The sequence below is a fragment of the Arvicola amphibius genome, chromosome 1, assembly GCF_903992535.2.
Source record: "Arvicola amphibius chromosome 1, mArvAmp1.2, whole genome shotgun sequence".
NCBI lineage: Eukaryota > Metazoa > Chordata > Mammalia > Rodentia > Cricetidae > Arvicola > Arvicola amphibius.
Window position 1 is genome coordinate 162,371,386 of NC_052047.1, and position 16,331 is coordinate 162,387,716.

Consider the following 16,331-nt stretch of genomic DNA (forward strand, 5'->3'; position numbering starts at 1 on the left):
TTAATAAATTATCCCTATTTCTACTTATAACCCTGCGTCTCTGGTGCAGTATTTGTCCCGAGAGTCAAGAGTCTGGAATTCAGTGCCCTCTGAACTTGGGCCCATGGCCTGTAATTAATCATGGTTTTCTTTTTCTTCCTCTTCTCTCTTTTTGCATGTTGATCAAAAGCCTTAATATGCATTCTCACTCTTTCTGTGAAGTCCCTCACCCTTTCCCCCCTCCTTTGTTCATATATCTGCTTGCTGTTCTCTACTGCTGAACACACCTCTCTCTGACCCTAACCAAGGGGCATGACTCTCTTCCTCTCCTCTGCCTCTCTTCTAACAGCTGCTAAACTTCACATCTCACCTGTATGTACTTTTTCTCTGAAACTCTAATACTACCTTCAAGCATCCTTCTTCGTTCATTTTTAAATCCTTATATAAGGTGACGAAGAGCCCCAAAGACAACCACTATACCCCAGTAGACCAATGATCTTTAACGTTTTTACTAGCAACATCTGAGTGACCTTCCAATGTGCAGGACTATCCTCCTAGTCAGGCTGCCCTCTTCAGGAGTTCTGTTGGATCTCCTTGCAAAGACTTGGCACAGCTGGGCCTGTCGATCTTCCCTCCTAGGATATAGGTAGGATGGAGGTAGGGGGTATAGGCAGGTAGGACAGAGGTAGGGGGTCACCTTACTGGGGCATCCACCCACCACTCATAACCAGTTGCATCTAATTCTGCTCTAATTGAATGTAGCCTTGGGGCTTGAGGGAAGCAGTGAGAGGATATAGATTGGGGATAGGATGGGCCGGGGTTTCAAACACAGGGAAGCCTTTATCCCTGGTGGGTAAGGCTTTCCAGGAGTGCTTTATATGGGGAAGAAGTACTCATGCCCCTGTAAGGAACTCCTTACCCATGCTCTGTGAAGAACCTCAATAAGCTCAATAGTTCCTCAGAGTGAACTGTAGTGAAATTGTGTTCCCTGCTTTTCACTGGAACCTTAGGAAAAAGGAAGATACTGCTTATGTTAGCCCCCTTCCCCCACAAAGGAATTCTAGAAAAACCTGCATTTAAAAAGTTTTAAAAGTAATTTTCCCTAACACTAATAAAACACATAAAATGTGTTCCAAACAAAGCTTAAGATGATCAGATTTTTATTGGATTAAAGTTACTGTAACAGAACTATTTCAGATTTAAGACAGATGTTTTTGTTCTTTAGGTATATAGTTAGTTCTGTGTCAATTTGACACACTTTCGGGTCATCTAGAGAGAAGAGATGTCAGCTGAGGAAATGCCTCCATCAGACTGGTGTGTAGAAGGTCCTAACTCACTGTGGGCCATGCCAACCTTGAACTGGTAGTGCTGGGTTGTATAAAAAAGCAAGCTGTGCAAACCAAAGAGAGCAAGCCAGTAAGCAGCACCCCTCCATAGTTTCTGTTTCAGATCCTGCCTCCAGATGCCTTGAACTCCTGCCCTGACTTCCTTCAGTGATGGACTGTAACCTGGGAGTTGTAAGATGAAATAAACCCTTTCCTGCCCTGGTTGTTTTGATCATGGTGTTTATCACAATAAGAGGAAGCAAACTAAGATGCTGAATCTCTAAAACAGTGCTGATTTTCAGGACTAGCTCAAATGTCAGAAGAAAATGCAAGTTTTATTTGTACCATGAAGGTCAGCCAAGCATCTCCAGGCAATAGGAGATGAAATGAAGCAATAAAAACAGAGGTGGGGTTTGTGTTTAATACTTTAAATATTAGAAGATAATCTTTCTGCTTGTAATTAAGCTTTCCTAGCCCTATTCTGTACCTAATTAAGATTCAATTTATATCTTCTAAAGAATTCTTTTTATTAACGTAGCAGGGAACAGAACAACACACATTTTTCCCCTGAAGCTAAGTGCCTACCCTGGGTTTCAAATATTGTCTGGCATTCCTCTGTAGAAAAACACCAAATAACTATCAAAACTCTTGTCAGCAGGAGGAACTGAAAGATAACAGAATATAGTGCCCTAAAATACGTCACTTATGTGTATGCCATAATATACAAAATATTGTAAAATGTGCAAAAAAATAAAAAAAACAGGACAATTTTGAGCTGAAGCAAATGAGAAGCAACAAATATAAGTTTTCTGTGCCCTTACTTGGCTAAAAGCAGGGAAGATAGCTAAAGGTGCTCCCCCCCATTCCCCATTCCCTACCTTTTATCTGTTCAGAAGGCTCAACTGTGAATTTTACTGTCTGGACCATATCTTCCATTGGGTCATCATGGTAGCTGATTTCCAGTTTGCTACTCTGTAGTCAAAGTCCTTTTTCCTAGCCCTGACTTCTCTAGACGTGTGTCCTATGATTAAGATTCTAAGCACAGACTGGAACCACTCCTTGAGTTACTCATCACTCACTGGTCATCTGTGCAAGCTCAATGCCCACGGCAATAAACTTTGTGTTCCTCATGCTAATGTGCTTTTGGTTAGTTTCACTTACAGAGTCCAAGTCAACCAACCTAACAATAGAAGGAAAAGGAAAAGTGTGGGTTATTTTCTTCTCTCTCTATACTGCAACACAAACCAGATCATTGGCATATAGTATGAAAAACTCTACAGTGCTGATTTTATAAACATCTCACTATATACTTTTGTTGAGTGGTATAAGAAGGTTTTATGTCTATTTGCCCCGCTGCTGTTGAGGCCTTTTTTTTAATGAGTCCCTTGAGGATCAAGAAAGCAATATTATATCCTGAAGGTTTGGGAGTATAGGGCTGTGGAGTACTGGATCAACCCCCTGAACCATCTGGACATTCTTCAGCCAGCTATCATGGATCTGATGTTTGAACAGAAATGAGGTTTGGTGAGACTCTAACCCTAATGCTACAAATGAGTCTTAAAATCTGAAATTCTCAAGATGAAGGCAGAAAACTTAAGACATTGCTGTAACTGCACTCACCAGCCAAGACTTTGCCAAAGGGTAGTGTTTGCATGCCGCTTCACAGGGAGAAAATTATTCCTAGCAGCAGGCATACCACACTGGGGCAGATACTGCTCACCCCGCTGGGTACGAATGAGACCACTACCACAATTTTTTAGCTAAATTTGAAGCAAACTTTATTATATATTATTGGGACAGCCAAGCTTGTTTACAAAAGCAAGCATGTGGCTTATAATCTTACATGAACAACAGCCCCCAGTATTCCAGGAAGTTATGTGTCCTGGGGCAAGTAAGGCTTATAGGTTAGGGTGATTGTTTTTATAGATTTCTTAGGCACAGTAATTTAAATTTAAATTATAACTTTACCAATACAATACTTGCATATGTATACCTACAAAGCAAATTCTAGTCAAGACATTTATTTTATTCGTGTGTGTGTGTGTGTGAGTGTGTATGTGTGTGTGAGTGTGTGAGTGTGTATGTGTATGTGTGAGTGTGTGTGTGTGAATATGTGTGTGTATGAGTCTGTGTGTATTTGTGTGTGTGAGTGTGTGTATGTGTATGTGAGAGTGTGTGTGTGAGTGTGTGTGAGTGTGTGTGTGTGTGTGTGTGTGTGTGTGTGTGTGTGTGTGTGTAGCATTCAGTGCAGTGACAAGGCATTAACACGGGTACTGGGAACTGAACTCAGACCTTCCAGCAGAGCAGCACATGATCTTAACAGCAGAGTCATCTCTCCAGCCCCTTATTTTATGTCTATCATTTTCTCTTCTATTTAGCCATCATTTCTTCAGTGTGTTAAGTGTTTGAAAAACCTTTTTAAAACCTCGAGAATTCTTTCTGTGATTTAAACTACACTAGGAAGAATGAGATACAGGCCTGTAAAATGTTTACAACAATAATTCAGGGGCAAGGACAATGGAGGTTTTAAAAATGTGGGGCATGCAGTAGACATTGCAGATAATAACTGAACTGGAAGTATGAGTCTGATAGAATTCGAGTAGGAAGCAAAAGGCATTCTAGGCATGGGTTTGCGGGATTTCTCTAACAAAGGTCGTATTTCCACCATGAGTGACACACATCTATAATCATAGATTAGTATTCTTATATTAATACCCAACTCTCTACAAGACCATGTATATGGCTCGAAAAAGAATTTGCTTATTCTGATTCAGGCATGTGCTTTCTAATTAAGCATTTTTTCATAAATTCTGAATACTGAGAAACAGAAGCATTCTCGGTATGCTGTCTGTGACAAAGAAGCATTCTGCATGGAAAGATTAGCAAAATAAATACTTCACCACAATGCCGATGTGGTTCTTTGATTATTTTTCAAAACATTTGTAAGAGTTAAGGTTTTCTTTTTCCAACTTGTGCACTGATGTCTGGGACTACTGGTTCTAAAATGTTCTGACAGGACTTTCCATTATCTGTTAGAACTATGTGTTCTGTATTTTGGTGCATGAGTAGGCAAGCAATTTAAAATGATAGTTTCAAAATCATTGTAGTCCAGTCCGTCTTGCAAGTAATCAGGACTGCCTGGTGAATCTGATTGATCTCAATGTGACCAATTCAGAAAGGAAAGCCATCCTCTTTAGGAGAACCAAAGCTTAGATAAGGTCATCCAAAGAGTACACGAATCCTATGTGAGCTGGGCTTTCTGATGAACTGACTATAATTACTGCTTCCCTGTGTTCTTTCATGGCTTCCCCTCTAGACTATCCTGACCCCTATGACCAACTCCTTGCCATGAAATACAATAACATTGTTTGCAAAAGTATAAAAATTAATCAATAGGAGTCATAAATCTTCATGTGACCATCACAGTGACTATATGAATGATTTATATATGTAATATATCAAAGTATATATGTAAACATATGCATATATATAGTGACATTGTCAATACAACTATTTGAAAATAGTGATTCATCTTATTTAATATTTTCTAATTCTTGTAACTAAAGGATGGAAATCTTAAACATTTTATACTGGGAATATACAACTATTGCCATTTCTTAATCTCTTCTCAATTTGTTATGATTTTATAATAATGTTCTCCAAACATGTATTTTAGCATGTATATCTTCATAAAGCATAACAATTGTATCATCCAGTAATAACAAACATTCTTAAAGACCCCCAAAATAGTATGTCACTTGCCATTGCTTCATCTTGCCCTAAAGATACTATAAACTAGATTATAGCTACAATGTATGCCTTACCTGAGGTTAATATAAGATTTTCCAAAAAAAGCAAAAACTCATTTTTCTAATTATTTGCATTTGTGTTTATCAGGACGACATGCGCTTTCTTTCTACTGCTAAGGCATTAGATCAAATATATTCAAAGTCGTTCCTAGATAATCTTAAGTGTTAACTAATGCATCTTGTTTTATCACCTTTCAAATTAACATTATATTTATAGTCTTATAAAAAGTTGCAAAAACTAGCTGTTACTTACAGCTAAACTGCTGAGAAACGTAAGTCCAGCTATCTGAGTTTCATCAGAACTTGTAAAGGAGGAAGCTCTTGAATGCTGAGAAAACGGATTCAGTGGGTTTTATCATGTATGATGCACTGATGTATAAGGCTGTAGGAAATAGGCAATGCAGAGTTGCAATTATGGTGATAGCTGCAGGTATAGCTGGGTGGTAGAACACATGTTCAGCATCCAGAGTCCCTGGATACCATCCACAATAGTAAAACCACATGGCAGTAACCATGCCTTTATTTTACCTGGAAGAAAACTTTAGGACTTTCTTATCTATATCACTTATTATTTATTACCATAAAATAGTGCTACATCAAAGTCCTGCTTCTTTGAAGTTCATTGTTTTGTTTTGTTTCTTGAAGTTCATAGTTTTTTAACTATGGATAAAATAATAAGATTTTTCACCTTTGAATAAGTAAATGTGACAATTATTGAGTAAAGCTTATTATCAACAATTTTGGGGAATATCTTTGAATATTAGCATAGATTAGGGTCATTTTTCCTCAACTCATATCTTTTCATTGTCCACTGGGAAGAATTTTGGCTGGTTCAACTAGCCCACATAAAAGAGATATCAAAGCAGGCACACAGGAATAATCACCTACACCATTTTCCAAAAGAAACAGGAGGAGTAGCCCTGGTACCACCTGAGAATCCTTCCCATCCAAAGCAAGGATAAGTACACCGGTAAGACTCTGTGGGGCAAATGGCGCGGGGAAGATATGGAAGGTGAATCCTGAAGCAGAAAAGAGTTCTTGAGGACAGACAAAAAAAAATCTACTGATCATGCATTTCAAAGCTCATCTCAGCAAAGGACATTTTATAAAAAGTCCCAAGGAGAAAGAAAATCAGATTTTTGTCGTTGTTATTACTCCTTTTAATAAACTCTAAGTGAGATATTTGATAAGAAGTTGCCAGGCACTCACAATTGCACCAATAGTACAAAAAGAAAATTGTTAGTTATTTGCATGTGGATTATCTATCAGAAGGTTAAATCCTAAGACAGGAAGTTACAGGCACATTTTTCTTGTTTAACTGTAGTTTGTGAGGTTCATGCTTGTTACTAATTGGAAAGATACATTCTGATGTGACAGTAATGAGACTGGCATTTGACATGAATGAACTCTAATAATAAGAGATTTCTGATATTAATCTGGATCTAATTTCTCTCTCAATAACATGTTTTTTTGATTTTATAAAGAATGAAAAAAGAAAAAGTTAAGCTAACTGGAGAAATACAAATTATCCACAATGAACAATTTGAGAGAAAAATTCTAGGATACAAAATGAAAGCATTTATAAGGGTATTAAATTAACCTGAAGAGGCTGGCATCACCAAAGAAAACACAAGGAATAAATGATATCAGATGAGCAACCATAAAGAGATGAAACACACACACACATACACTACAACAATAAAATAATGGGACTCAATAAACACTGGTAAATAACAACTTTCAACATATAAAAGATATACTAACAGAATGGATGAGAAAACAGGATCCATCCTTCTGCTGCAAGAAATATATCATCTGTTCAAATAATGGTGAGCCTATTGTCTTGGTTCCACAGATCTAGCAGGAAAAAAGTCTTGAGACTGCTTCAGGGGAAAACGTAATCCTGAAAATACTCTTTCAAAGTAGATTGTTCTGTGTCTTAATTAGAGTTGCCACTGATGCAATGAAATGCCACGACCAAACACAACTTGAGGAAGGAGTTTGTTTGGTCTACACCTCCGCAGCACTGTTCATCACTGAAGGAAGTCAGGACAGGAACTCAAACAGGGCAGGAACCTGGAGGCAGGAGCTGATGCAGAGACCATAGAGGAGTGCTGATTACCAGCTTGCTCTCCATGACTTGATCAGCTTCCTTTCTTTAGAACCCAGGACTCCCACATCAATCACTAATTAAGAAAATGCCCTACAGGTTTGCCTGAAGTTCAGTCTTATGGAGACATTTTCTCAATGGAGGTTCCCTCCTCTCAGATGACTCCAGCTTGTGTCAAGCTGACAGAAAATTAGCCAGCACAGTCTGGGAGAGATAAAAAGGAAAGGGAAAGCTGTCTGACACCTTTGCCATAGCAATGCTGGGGCAGAAGAACCTTCCTGCACATATTCTATGAGGCAGTGAGCACGGGCTCTGGCAGTGTGATTGGAATCTATGTGGGAGATGCTCACACCGCATCAAGGACTGCAGAGGAAGACAAATATGACACTAATATTAGCATCTTCTTCCCACAGGAAAATTAGGGCAGCCCCAATCCCAGGCACCAGTCGTGCATAGAGCCACAGAGCCAGAAAGCTGGAGTCAAGTCTTTCTGCCTTGAAGAAGCATCGCAAGACAGTGGGGGTTGCCCACAGGTGAACAGATACAGTTGCTTCTCTTCTGGGCTGCTGGCTGACTTTGACGTTGTCACTTAAATTGCTGTCTTGGTAATGTGCCCAGCAGATTCACTAACTGGCCTGGTAAGAGAAAGTGAATCTGAATGCCTAGAAGGGACAGCCAAGCAGAAAGACAGAGAGAGACAGAGAGAGAGAGAGAGAGAGAGGGAGAGAGAGAGAGAGAGAGAGAGAGAGAGAGAGAGAGAATATTTTTGGGAACCTGGAGAGATGGCGATACTCACAGAGGGCAGCTCTTGCTTAACACCAGTGTTATTTTCAAGCACAGCTGTGGTGTCCCATTTTCTGTCTATAAGAAGCTGGACATATGCATTTTAATGCAAAATCTCCTGCATTTGAAAGGCAGCCACGAAAGAAAAGTCGTATTATACAGAAAGAAAAAAAAAAGGCTAACATGGCTAATTTTGTTAGCATACATTTTGCTGTGATAAAAACAATATTTTTTAAAAAGGGAAGAAAATAAAATCATAAGGGCCAAACAGAAAATACCTATATCTAGATTCACCTCGTGCATGTCATGATTCTGAGGCTGATTTTGTCCATCTTTTTCTTTTGATTCCCATTTCTCCATGTTTTCAAGAAGGTATTAATGCCTAGAGTCCAGCCCAAGGCCCCATACTCTGAAATCTACATGACAGTATTACAGGAATGTTCCTGGAGACCCTAGAACAATCTGACTCAAATTTTGCCAAACTGTCAAGAGATCCTCTATTTCCTGTTGTTAGAACTTTAAAACCTGGTAATTGATCCATATACTACCTATGTGTCGCCATCCTCCACAGCTCCTGGTTCACCCTATAACTAGGCTTCCTCCTACCTAATAGCCCTGTTAAGTCCCAACTTTCCCTTCTGTTTATCATACCGTTTGTAGGTCATAGGACATGAAGTCTGTTCTCAGGGGTGTTTCCCAGATTTGTGCTGTGTGCTGACACCGTCCCTCATGTTTTCTATGCCATATTATGCTATAAATATAATGTCACATGAAATATAGAGTCAGAAAAACTCTACATCTCCTTTGAGTTTGAATAGCCAATAAATGGAAGACAAGAAATTCAAACTCAAGTTTGAATCCTGTAGCTACTCTATTGTCCTACATGGGAGTTGCAGGTAAAGGTGTGTGTGTGGCTGAGTGGTTGTGGTGTGGGGGAGATTAGGGTAAAAATGGTCTTTCTATAGCTTCAGGCTGCTCCTTGACATTCTTCCTCAATTATATTCTCTGAAAGTTCATGACATTATCTTCTAATAATTAAACTTCTGTATTTAGTTTTGTGTGTGTGTGTGTGTGTGTGTGTATCTCAGGTTTAGGAATTTCATTTGCTGTTTATATCTCAAAATATATTTCAGGAGCCAGAAGGTACTTGTAGGTTGTGAATAAGGGCACTTCTAAACCTATGTCAACAGCATTACCATTTCATTAAATTAAAAATATTTTGATACGCAAACAGGTGCATGGGTCATATGCAGAGATATACACAGATACTATACACAGACAGACACACACACACACCACACACACACACACACACACACACACACATGCACAGAATAGAATGGTGCTTTCCACCAGAGACAATATTGTTTGGAGCTTAGACAACCTTAATACATAAGGTAAAGCCAGACACAAACTCTGTGAAGGACAGCCAGATCCAAAAACAAAAGGTGGTTTTATTTTTTAACTAAGCTCTCAGGAAGTTAAAAACTAAAATAATTTCCTCAAATAACAAGCTGACTCTAGCGGAGTAAGGTCTAGAAGAGAACAGTCCTGAGAGCTCCTTCAGTTCCTTTAATCATTGCCATCAACAATTAGGTGACCCTCTCACGTGACAGCATTACTGGTAAAATGGGCTGGAGAGAAGAGAGTTTGGGAAGCTCACCACCATATATAAAACTGTCTCATGTGAAAACAGCATCTGTGACAGAATCGAAAGATGCAGACATAGGTATCAACACAGCCATGTTCTTTTGAACAGCCTGCCACTCCGAAGGTCACAGCAAGGAAAACAACATTATCTCCTCACCCCCACCCTGGCCCCAGAAAGAGATGCTCACTTGATTTTGCACATGAGACATTTAGAAAGCTATGTGCTGGCTGTCTACGTGAGAATGAAAACAGGTAACTCACACGTGACCAAGGACTAGCTGGTAGCATAAGCCTCAACTGAATCCTATTCACCATTCTAGTGTTGTAGCAGCCTCCCTGTGCTTTCATGAGAGCCATGATGGAAAAGTTCACTAGGATCTGGAAGCTATAGAGAAACAAAAGCAAGCGACCACACAGACCTATAACGTTCAAGCACTGTTTGCACAGAAATAGTAACTAGGCAAGCCCAATTTCAGGAGCAGATGATTCAAGGTTACGACAGAAGTTACACAAGCCTACATGCTAATGTTCAAATCTGTTTTCAGTTTATAGTTATTAATCCTAAAGCCCTCTAGCATATGCACACATGTGACTATAGCATTATCTATAATACGTGGGCAATCAGATTTCTGAGAGCTATGTTTCTGCATGTGAAAGTAGCAACCTACTTGAGAACTTCAATTTTCTTCTCCATTTTCCAAGGTTTGCATTTGACAGTAGCAATCATCTGTCTATTCTCATCCAACTGTGCCTTCAGTCGCTCTAATTCCTCTTCATCAATCTCTTCTTCTTCTTCCCTTTAAAAGAAAATGAAAGGTTAAACTTTGTTTCATTTCCAAACCTAAAAAGGCTCCTGTCAGATACCCAAGCCCCCTTTTCAAACTCAGCTGCCCAAAGTCAATGAGGAATCCCCTAAACTCTAGAATTCACATCTCAACACTGCGCTGACGTCCATCCGGCTTGGGGATTATTATAACCTTCAACAATGCTATTTGCATTCTAATGCTCAAAATGGAACTGTTCTTTTATGTCCTCAGCCTCCAGCTGTCAGAACAAGGGAGCTGTGGAAAGGATGGCTACAGATTCATCAAGATACACACTTCTCTCCTCTGTTCCCCTTGGCAGCTATCCTCTCCAAGTCTATATTTCATTTAAGAACCTTATTTTTCAATAAGGATAATGAATTAAAGGTGAAGACATCTTTGAAGTGTCCTTAGAAATTTTAAATTAGCCCTGTCTCAAGAGAAAAGGGGGAAAATTGAAACGGGAAAAAAAATGAAACTCTGCTTCTCAAAGGAAGCCTAATCTGTTAATTACACCCAAAACTTCATTTGATAAAATTCAACTTGAAATGCTTTTGGTGGAGGCAAATGCTTTGAAGATGCCTTCAAAGGAATTTTGCTTCTCACTAAGCAGATACCACGTTCTCTTTTCTGTGATCCTACTGTTGCAAAACTGGAAGCAAAAGAAAACAAAATCTAACCATGAGTCACATGGTTTTAGTGGAGAAACATAATACTATATTATAGAAATCAAACTGTTGGCAATAGATTGTTTTAATTATTAGGCTAGTGTATCAATTTTAAATGTACCCTTTCATACTTAATATTATAGTACTGAGACTGGAACTCTATAAGTCATATTTTTTGCTTTATAAGCAGACTCAACTTTATATTCAGACTGTAGGAATCACTAACTACCTTCATCTTTGACTTCTTGTCTACTTCCTTTTGCCTTCTTGATTGACACTTTCTCCTTGGCAACACTTTACTCCAGGAGCTGAATGGCCCTTCCTTAGCTGGAGGTGAGTCTATTCTGTCATTTCTCCAATACTAGAAGAATTAGCTTCATCCTCTCCCCCAGTGGAACCCGTACTTCTGTGCATCAGCCCTCCATGGAGCTTCAGGGTTCAGCTCCCTGGATCTCTCCTCTGCACATCACATTTTCATTTTAATCCTTTCCAGGGTTCCAGTTTGTTGGAGAAGGGCCTACTTGTTTGTCCTGGCTGCTGGGCTAGCTTAGCCAGAAATAACCACACAGAAACTGTTTTATTAAATCACTGCTTGGCCCATTAGCTCTAATTTCTATTGGCTAGCTCTTACATATTAATTTAATCCATTTCTATTAATCTGTATATCACCACAAGGTCGTGGCCTACCAGCAAAGTCTCAGCATGTCTGTCTCCAGCAATGAGTCCAAGATGTCTCCTGACACTGCTTTCTTCCTCCCAGAATTCAGTTCTGTCTTCTCTGCCTACCTAGGTTCTGCCCTATTAGGCCAAGGCAGTTTCTTTATTCATTAACCAATACAAGCAACACACAGAGAGGACTTCCACATCACCTCCCCTTTTCTGTTTAAATATAAAAGTTTTAACTTTAACAAAGTAAAATTACATATAACAGGTATCAAGCAAGAATTACAGTTACAATATTTCTATTTACTTTATCTTTTATCATAACTAAGGAAAACTATAACTATGACTAACTCTCTATTCTTCAACTCCATCAAAGACTCCAGAAGGATATAATATTACCTAAGTAAACAGGAAGTGAATTGTAAGTAACTTTCAAAACTCTAGAATTGACAGAGACATTGTGCTGCCTGGACAATCACCAAAGTTCTTCTGTACCATTGGGGCATCCATCTTCAGCCTACAGGCCCATAGTACTCAGCATACTTTTCCATGAAGCAAGAAATTTTAAAGATCATTCAGTCACTTTCTTTTGTATCCTGCAGAATGTCTCGCAGACTCTTTCATGAATCAGGAATGCCAAAGGATCGTCTCATCTTTAGGCAAGTTCAGCAGTCATTTCATTGTGGGTTTTGCATATCCGGTTTTTACAGCATGCCGTGAAGGAGTCCAGGCAAGAGCAGTTTCTTGCCCAAATGGCTAATCAACTCCATAAGGAGCCTCTTTGATGCCCAATTTCCTCTTGAAGTAGATTGGTATTGCCAGGAGCATATGTGTCTCACTGTCATGAAAACTCCTAAGTTCTTAAAGCATTTAAGTGCCATATTCTGAATGTCTCTGAAAGATTTGAAGAATACCTATCTAATGGAAATATATCTGTATACATCTAGAAAATCTAACTAACATGACTACAATCTTGACTATTATAGATGATTATCTATTAACCTATATTTCTTAATTATACATTACATTTTTGTAAATGAACTACATAATCACAATACCTTAATCAAGATCAGAAATATATATACATATAACAAAATTGACCTTAAATTTGTATCAATAAACCAAGAATCATACCAATGCAAATTATTCATATCTATATCATATCTCCAATTAAATGTAAACAAACAATTATAAACAATATTTCAGAATATGGGTATAGTTTTGTCCATACTGCTAAAGGCTAGGCTCACAACCAAAAATGTAAGTTTGGTTCTCTGCACCCACGGCTGTCTCTCCAGCCACCTAGTTCTGCCCTATCAACAGGCCCAAAGCAGTTTCGTTATTAGCCAATGAAAGCAACACAAAGACGGAAGGACCTCCTACACCACCAGTTTATGAATGCTGTCTGACTTCTACAGCTGTTGCTATCATATTTCAGTTTCCAAAGACCTAGTAAACAAGTCATTTATGTATAACCCCTAACAATTCTCATATAAAATTCTCAGGATTCAATTCACTGTTGAAGTCTCTCTCCTCATTAGACCCAGATTGAAAAATTGTAAACTATTCATTATTATTGAAAAACATATTTTATACTTCACTAAGTTTATTGCTAGACACAATAGGAATATGGGGAAAAGCTATTTTTACATGATTAATTATAATGTAAAAGAACACATTTGCAGATTACAGACCAGGCTAGAAAATGATTGTTGTAATCTACTACTTATTTTCTATTGTTTCTAATCATGCCTTCTCAAAAAAAAAATTCAGACTGCCCCTGTAAAATAACACTTTCTAGTGGTAGTATGCCAACCTCGCTTGACAAGTCAACACGCTTAAGAACAGGGAAGCACAGTTGAGGAACTGCCTCTATCAGGTTGGCTTGTAGGCATGTGTGTTAGGAATTTTCTTGTTTCCTAGTTGATACAAAAATGCCTAGCTGACATTTGTCAGATCGGTCTTGGCTGTACAAGAAAGGTAGCTTCACCAGCCATCCAAGGGGAGCAAGTCAGTAAACAGCTTTCCCCCATGGTTCTTATCTTTGTTCCGGCTTATTTCCTTCCCTGACTTCCCTCAGTGACAGATTGTGAAGCAAATGTTTAAACCATGTGGGTCACAACTCTCTTTGGTGGTCACATTACCTTTTCACAGGTGTTGTGAATCAACTATCCTGCATATCATATAGTTACATTATATTTCATGACAGTATCAAATTAGAGTTATAAAGTAGCAACAAAAATAATTGGAGTCACCACAGCATGAGGAATCGTATTAAAGAGACACAGCATTAGGAAGGTGGAGAACCACTGACTTCAACAAACCCTTTCCCTCTACAAGCTGTTTTTGGTCAGTGTTTTCTCACAGCAGCAGGAAGCAAACTAGTACATATATTTTACTTAAAATACCAATTTTGTTTCAAGAAAACTATGTATGGGCATTTACTAACATACAATTTAAATTATCGTTTTTTTAATTATTTGGTATTTATTATACATAACCCTGTGATACTGTGTAACAATGACATAAAATACTTGTGACAATCTGAAGCGATATATAGGTTGTAGTGGTTAGTCTTAGAAAGGTTCGAAATGTTTTGACAAAAAATAATTGAACTTTTATGTAGCTATAGATACAAATACAAATATTAAGACATGTTCCTTTTGAAAATAAAAAAAAAGCTTGCAAAAGTAACTAGATACATGAAACTCTCAAAAATGGAGTCAATTTACAACGAGAAGACTTTAAGATTAGTAAGTTAGTTATCTGATATTTCAAATCTTTAACTGGCCCCCTATTCCCAAATAACCCATGTGTACATTAAGTACAATAATGTACTACATTACTGAGTTCCACTATATAAGAAAGTCTCAGTAGGGATAAAAGAATGAGCCATGAGCAATCAATGTATGAATGGCCTTAAAGCTTATGAATTTACATGGCAAATATAAGCAACCATCTAACAGAGAACTTCCTGGCACCAATCAACTTTTTGTGTAGCTCTGATTTTCTAGGAACTTTCTCTTCTCTCAGTCTCCAAATACTTTGTTCATCTTTTTTCTCCAGCATGTATATTCTATCTTATTTCACAATAGTTTGTATCTGAGTAGCTTCTCTTTTATCGGACTATAAATTTAGGGGTCTGGATAAATATTTATTGAAGAAGTGTGTATGTATCAAAATTTCCTGAATAACATTGAGTTTGCACCTTGAACCTGATAATTGCATTAAAGTGTACTAGAACACAGCGATGCTCTTCAGAATGTTTCCATGACATGGGAAGAGGTCCATTCTTACACAAAGTCACCCAACATTGTATATTTTTAAGACTTTGTTGTTAATTGTTGATAAGTTCCAAGAGGATCTTGCTGTGCTTCAGAGTGTGGCTGGCAGATAAGTTACCTTCAACTACCCAAAGCACCTAAATTATGCTTATCGGCACTACAAGGAACCTGCTTATCTGGGAACCACTCATATATATATATATATATATATATATATATATATATATATATATATAATACACATGACATATGTTCTATCTTCTAAAATTTAGAACTGCTCTGTGCAAGAAAGGCTTTCTATCTTGAGCATACCAACAGTTGTGAGGAAAAAGAAAGGATAACATACTGAATTTTCACTACTACCAACGTTTTGCTTACTTGTTCAAAAGTGGGTCAGGAAAAGCCTGTGATATCACTAGAAATAATCTACAGCATCTACCAAGGCAATATGTCCTTACCGTCACCAAAGATAGCATTACAGTATTAGATTTACTTGGTTTTAAATGTTTGTGAGGGTAAGGGAAACTCCCCGAGGCTTTGCTTGAATATTTAAAGAAGAAAGATTCTGAATTAATTTACTTAAACCAATGTGTCCTCATTTGCCTACTAATTTTCTTCAAAATAAGTTTTAAAAGTATATTTTCCTTTTTAACAAAAGATCTTTCTCTATAAAGAAAAGAAGAGAAATATAAACCTAAAATATTAGTCAGAATGCCAAAACTAAATATACAGAGCACTATGGCTTTGGCAATATAATTTGAAAATTCTAAGGAGATTAAAGTTATCTATGGGGAAGGTTTGGGAGATGAGAAGTAACTATAGAATCCTCAGAACCAAAATGGACATGAGACCAACTGAGATGAGATACTCTTATAGAAGAAGATGCAATTGGTGATCATGGTCCTGTTTCCCAGAGGCTGGGCATTTTATATGAAAGCCCTAAGAGGGCAGGCAAGCAGAAAATTCCAGCTCAATATATCTTCTTAGCTTCTTTTTCCCAGGTATAAATGAGGAGGAAAAGCAAATTCTGTGGAATTTGTGGAACACATGTCTACATTGGTCTTGTTTTCATGATGAAATCCCTCCTAAAAAGAACAAGCTTTGCTAACAAGACATATTCCTGTATATAGCACTAACCATCGTAACATTAAACGGGATTTTATTGAATTACATTTTTAAGTTTTTTAAAAAAACTTCTTGTTAAAAAGAAAATGCAAATAAAAAATACCAGAGTTAAAATCTAAAGCAAATGACACC

At 37.9% G+C, this 16,331-nt stretch overlaps 1 protein-coding gene across 3 annotated transcripts in view; it reads right to left on the reverse strand.

Annotated features, from left to right (window-relative positions):
- Positions 1–16,331, reverse strand: part of Tmc1 (transmembrane channel like 1) — a 141,590-nt gene that overhangs the window by 80,864 nt on the left and 44,395 nt on the right. For all 3 annotated transcript variants that reach the window (XM_038340564.1, XM_038340559.1, XM_038340576.1), the window contains one exon: positions 10,325–10,453. In XM_038340564.1, the coding sequence (XP_038196492.1) occupies positions 10,325–10,453 (129 nt within the window). The remainder of the gene's footprint in view (positions 1–10,324; positions 10,454–16,331) is intronic.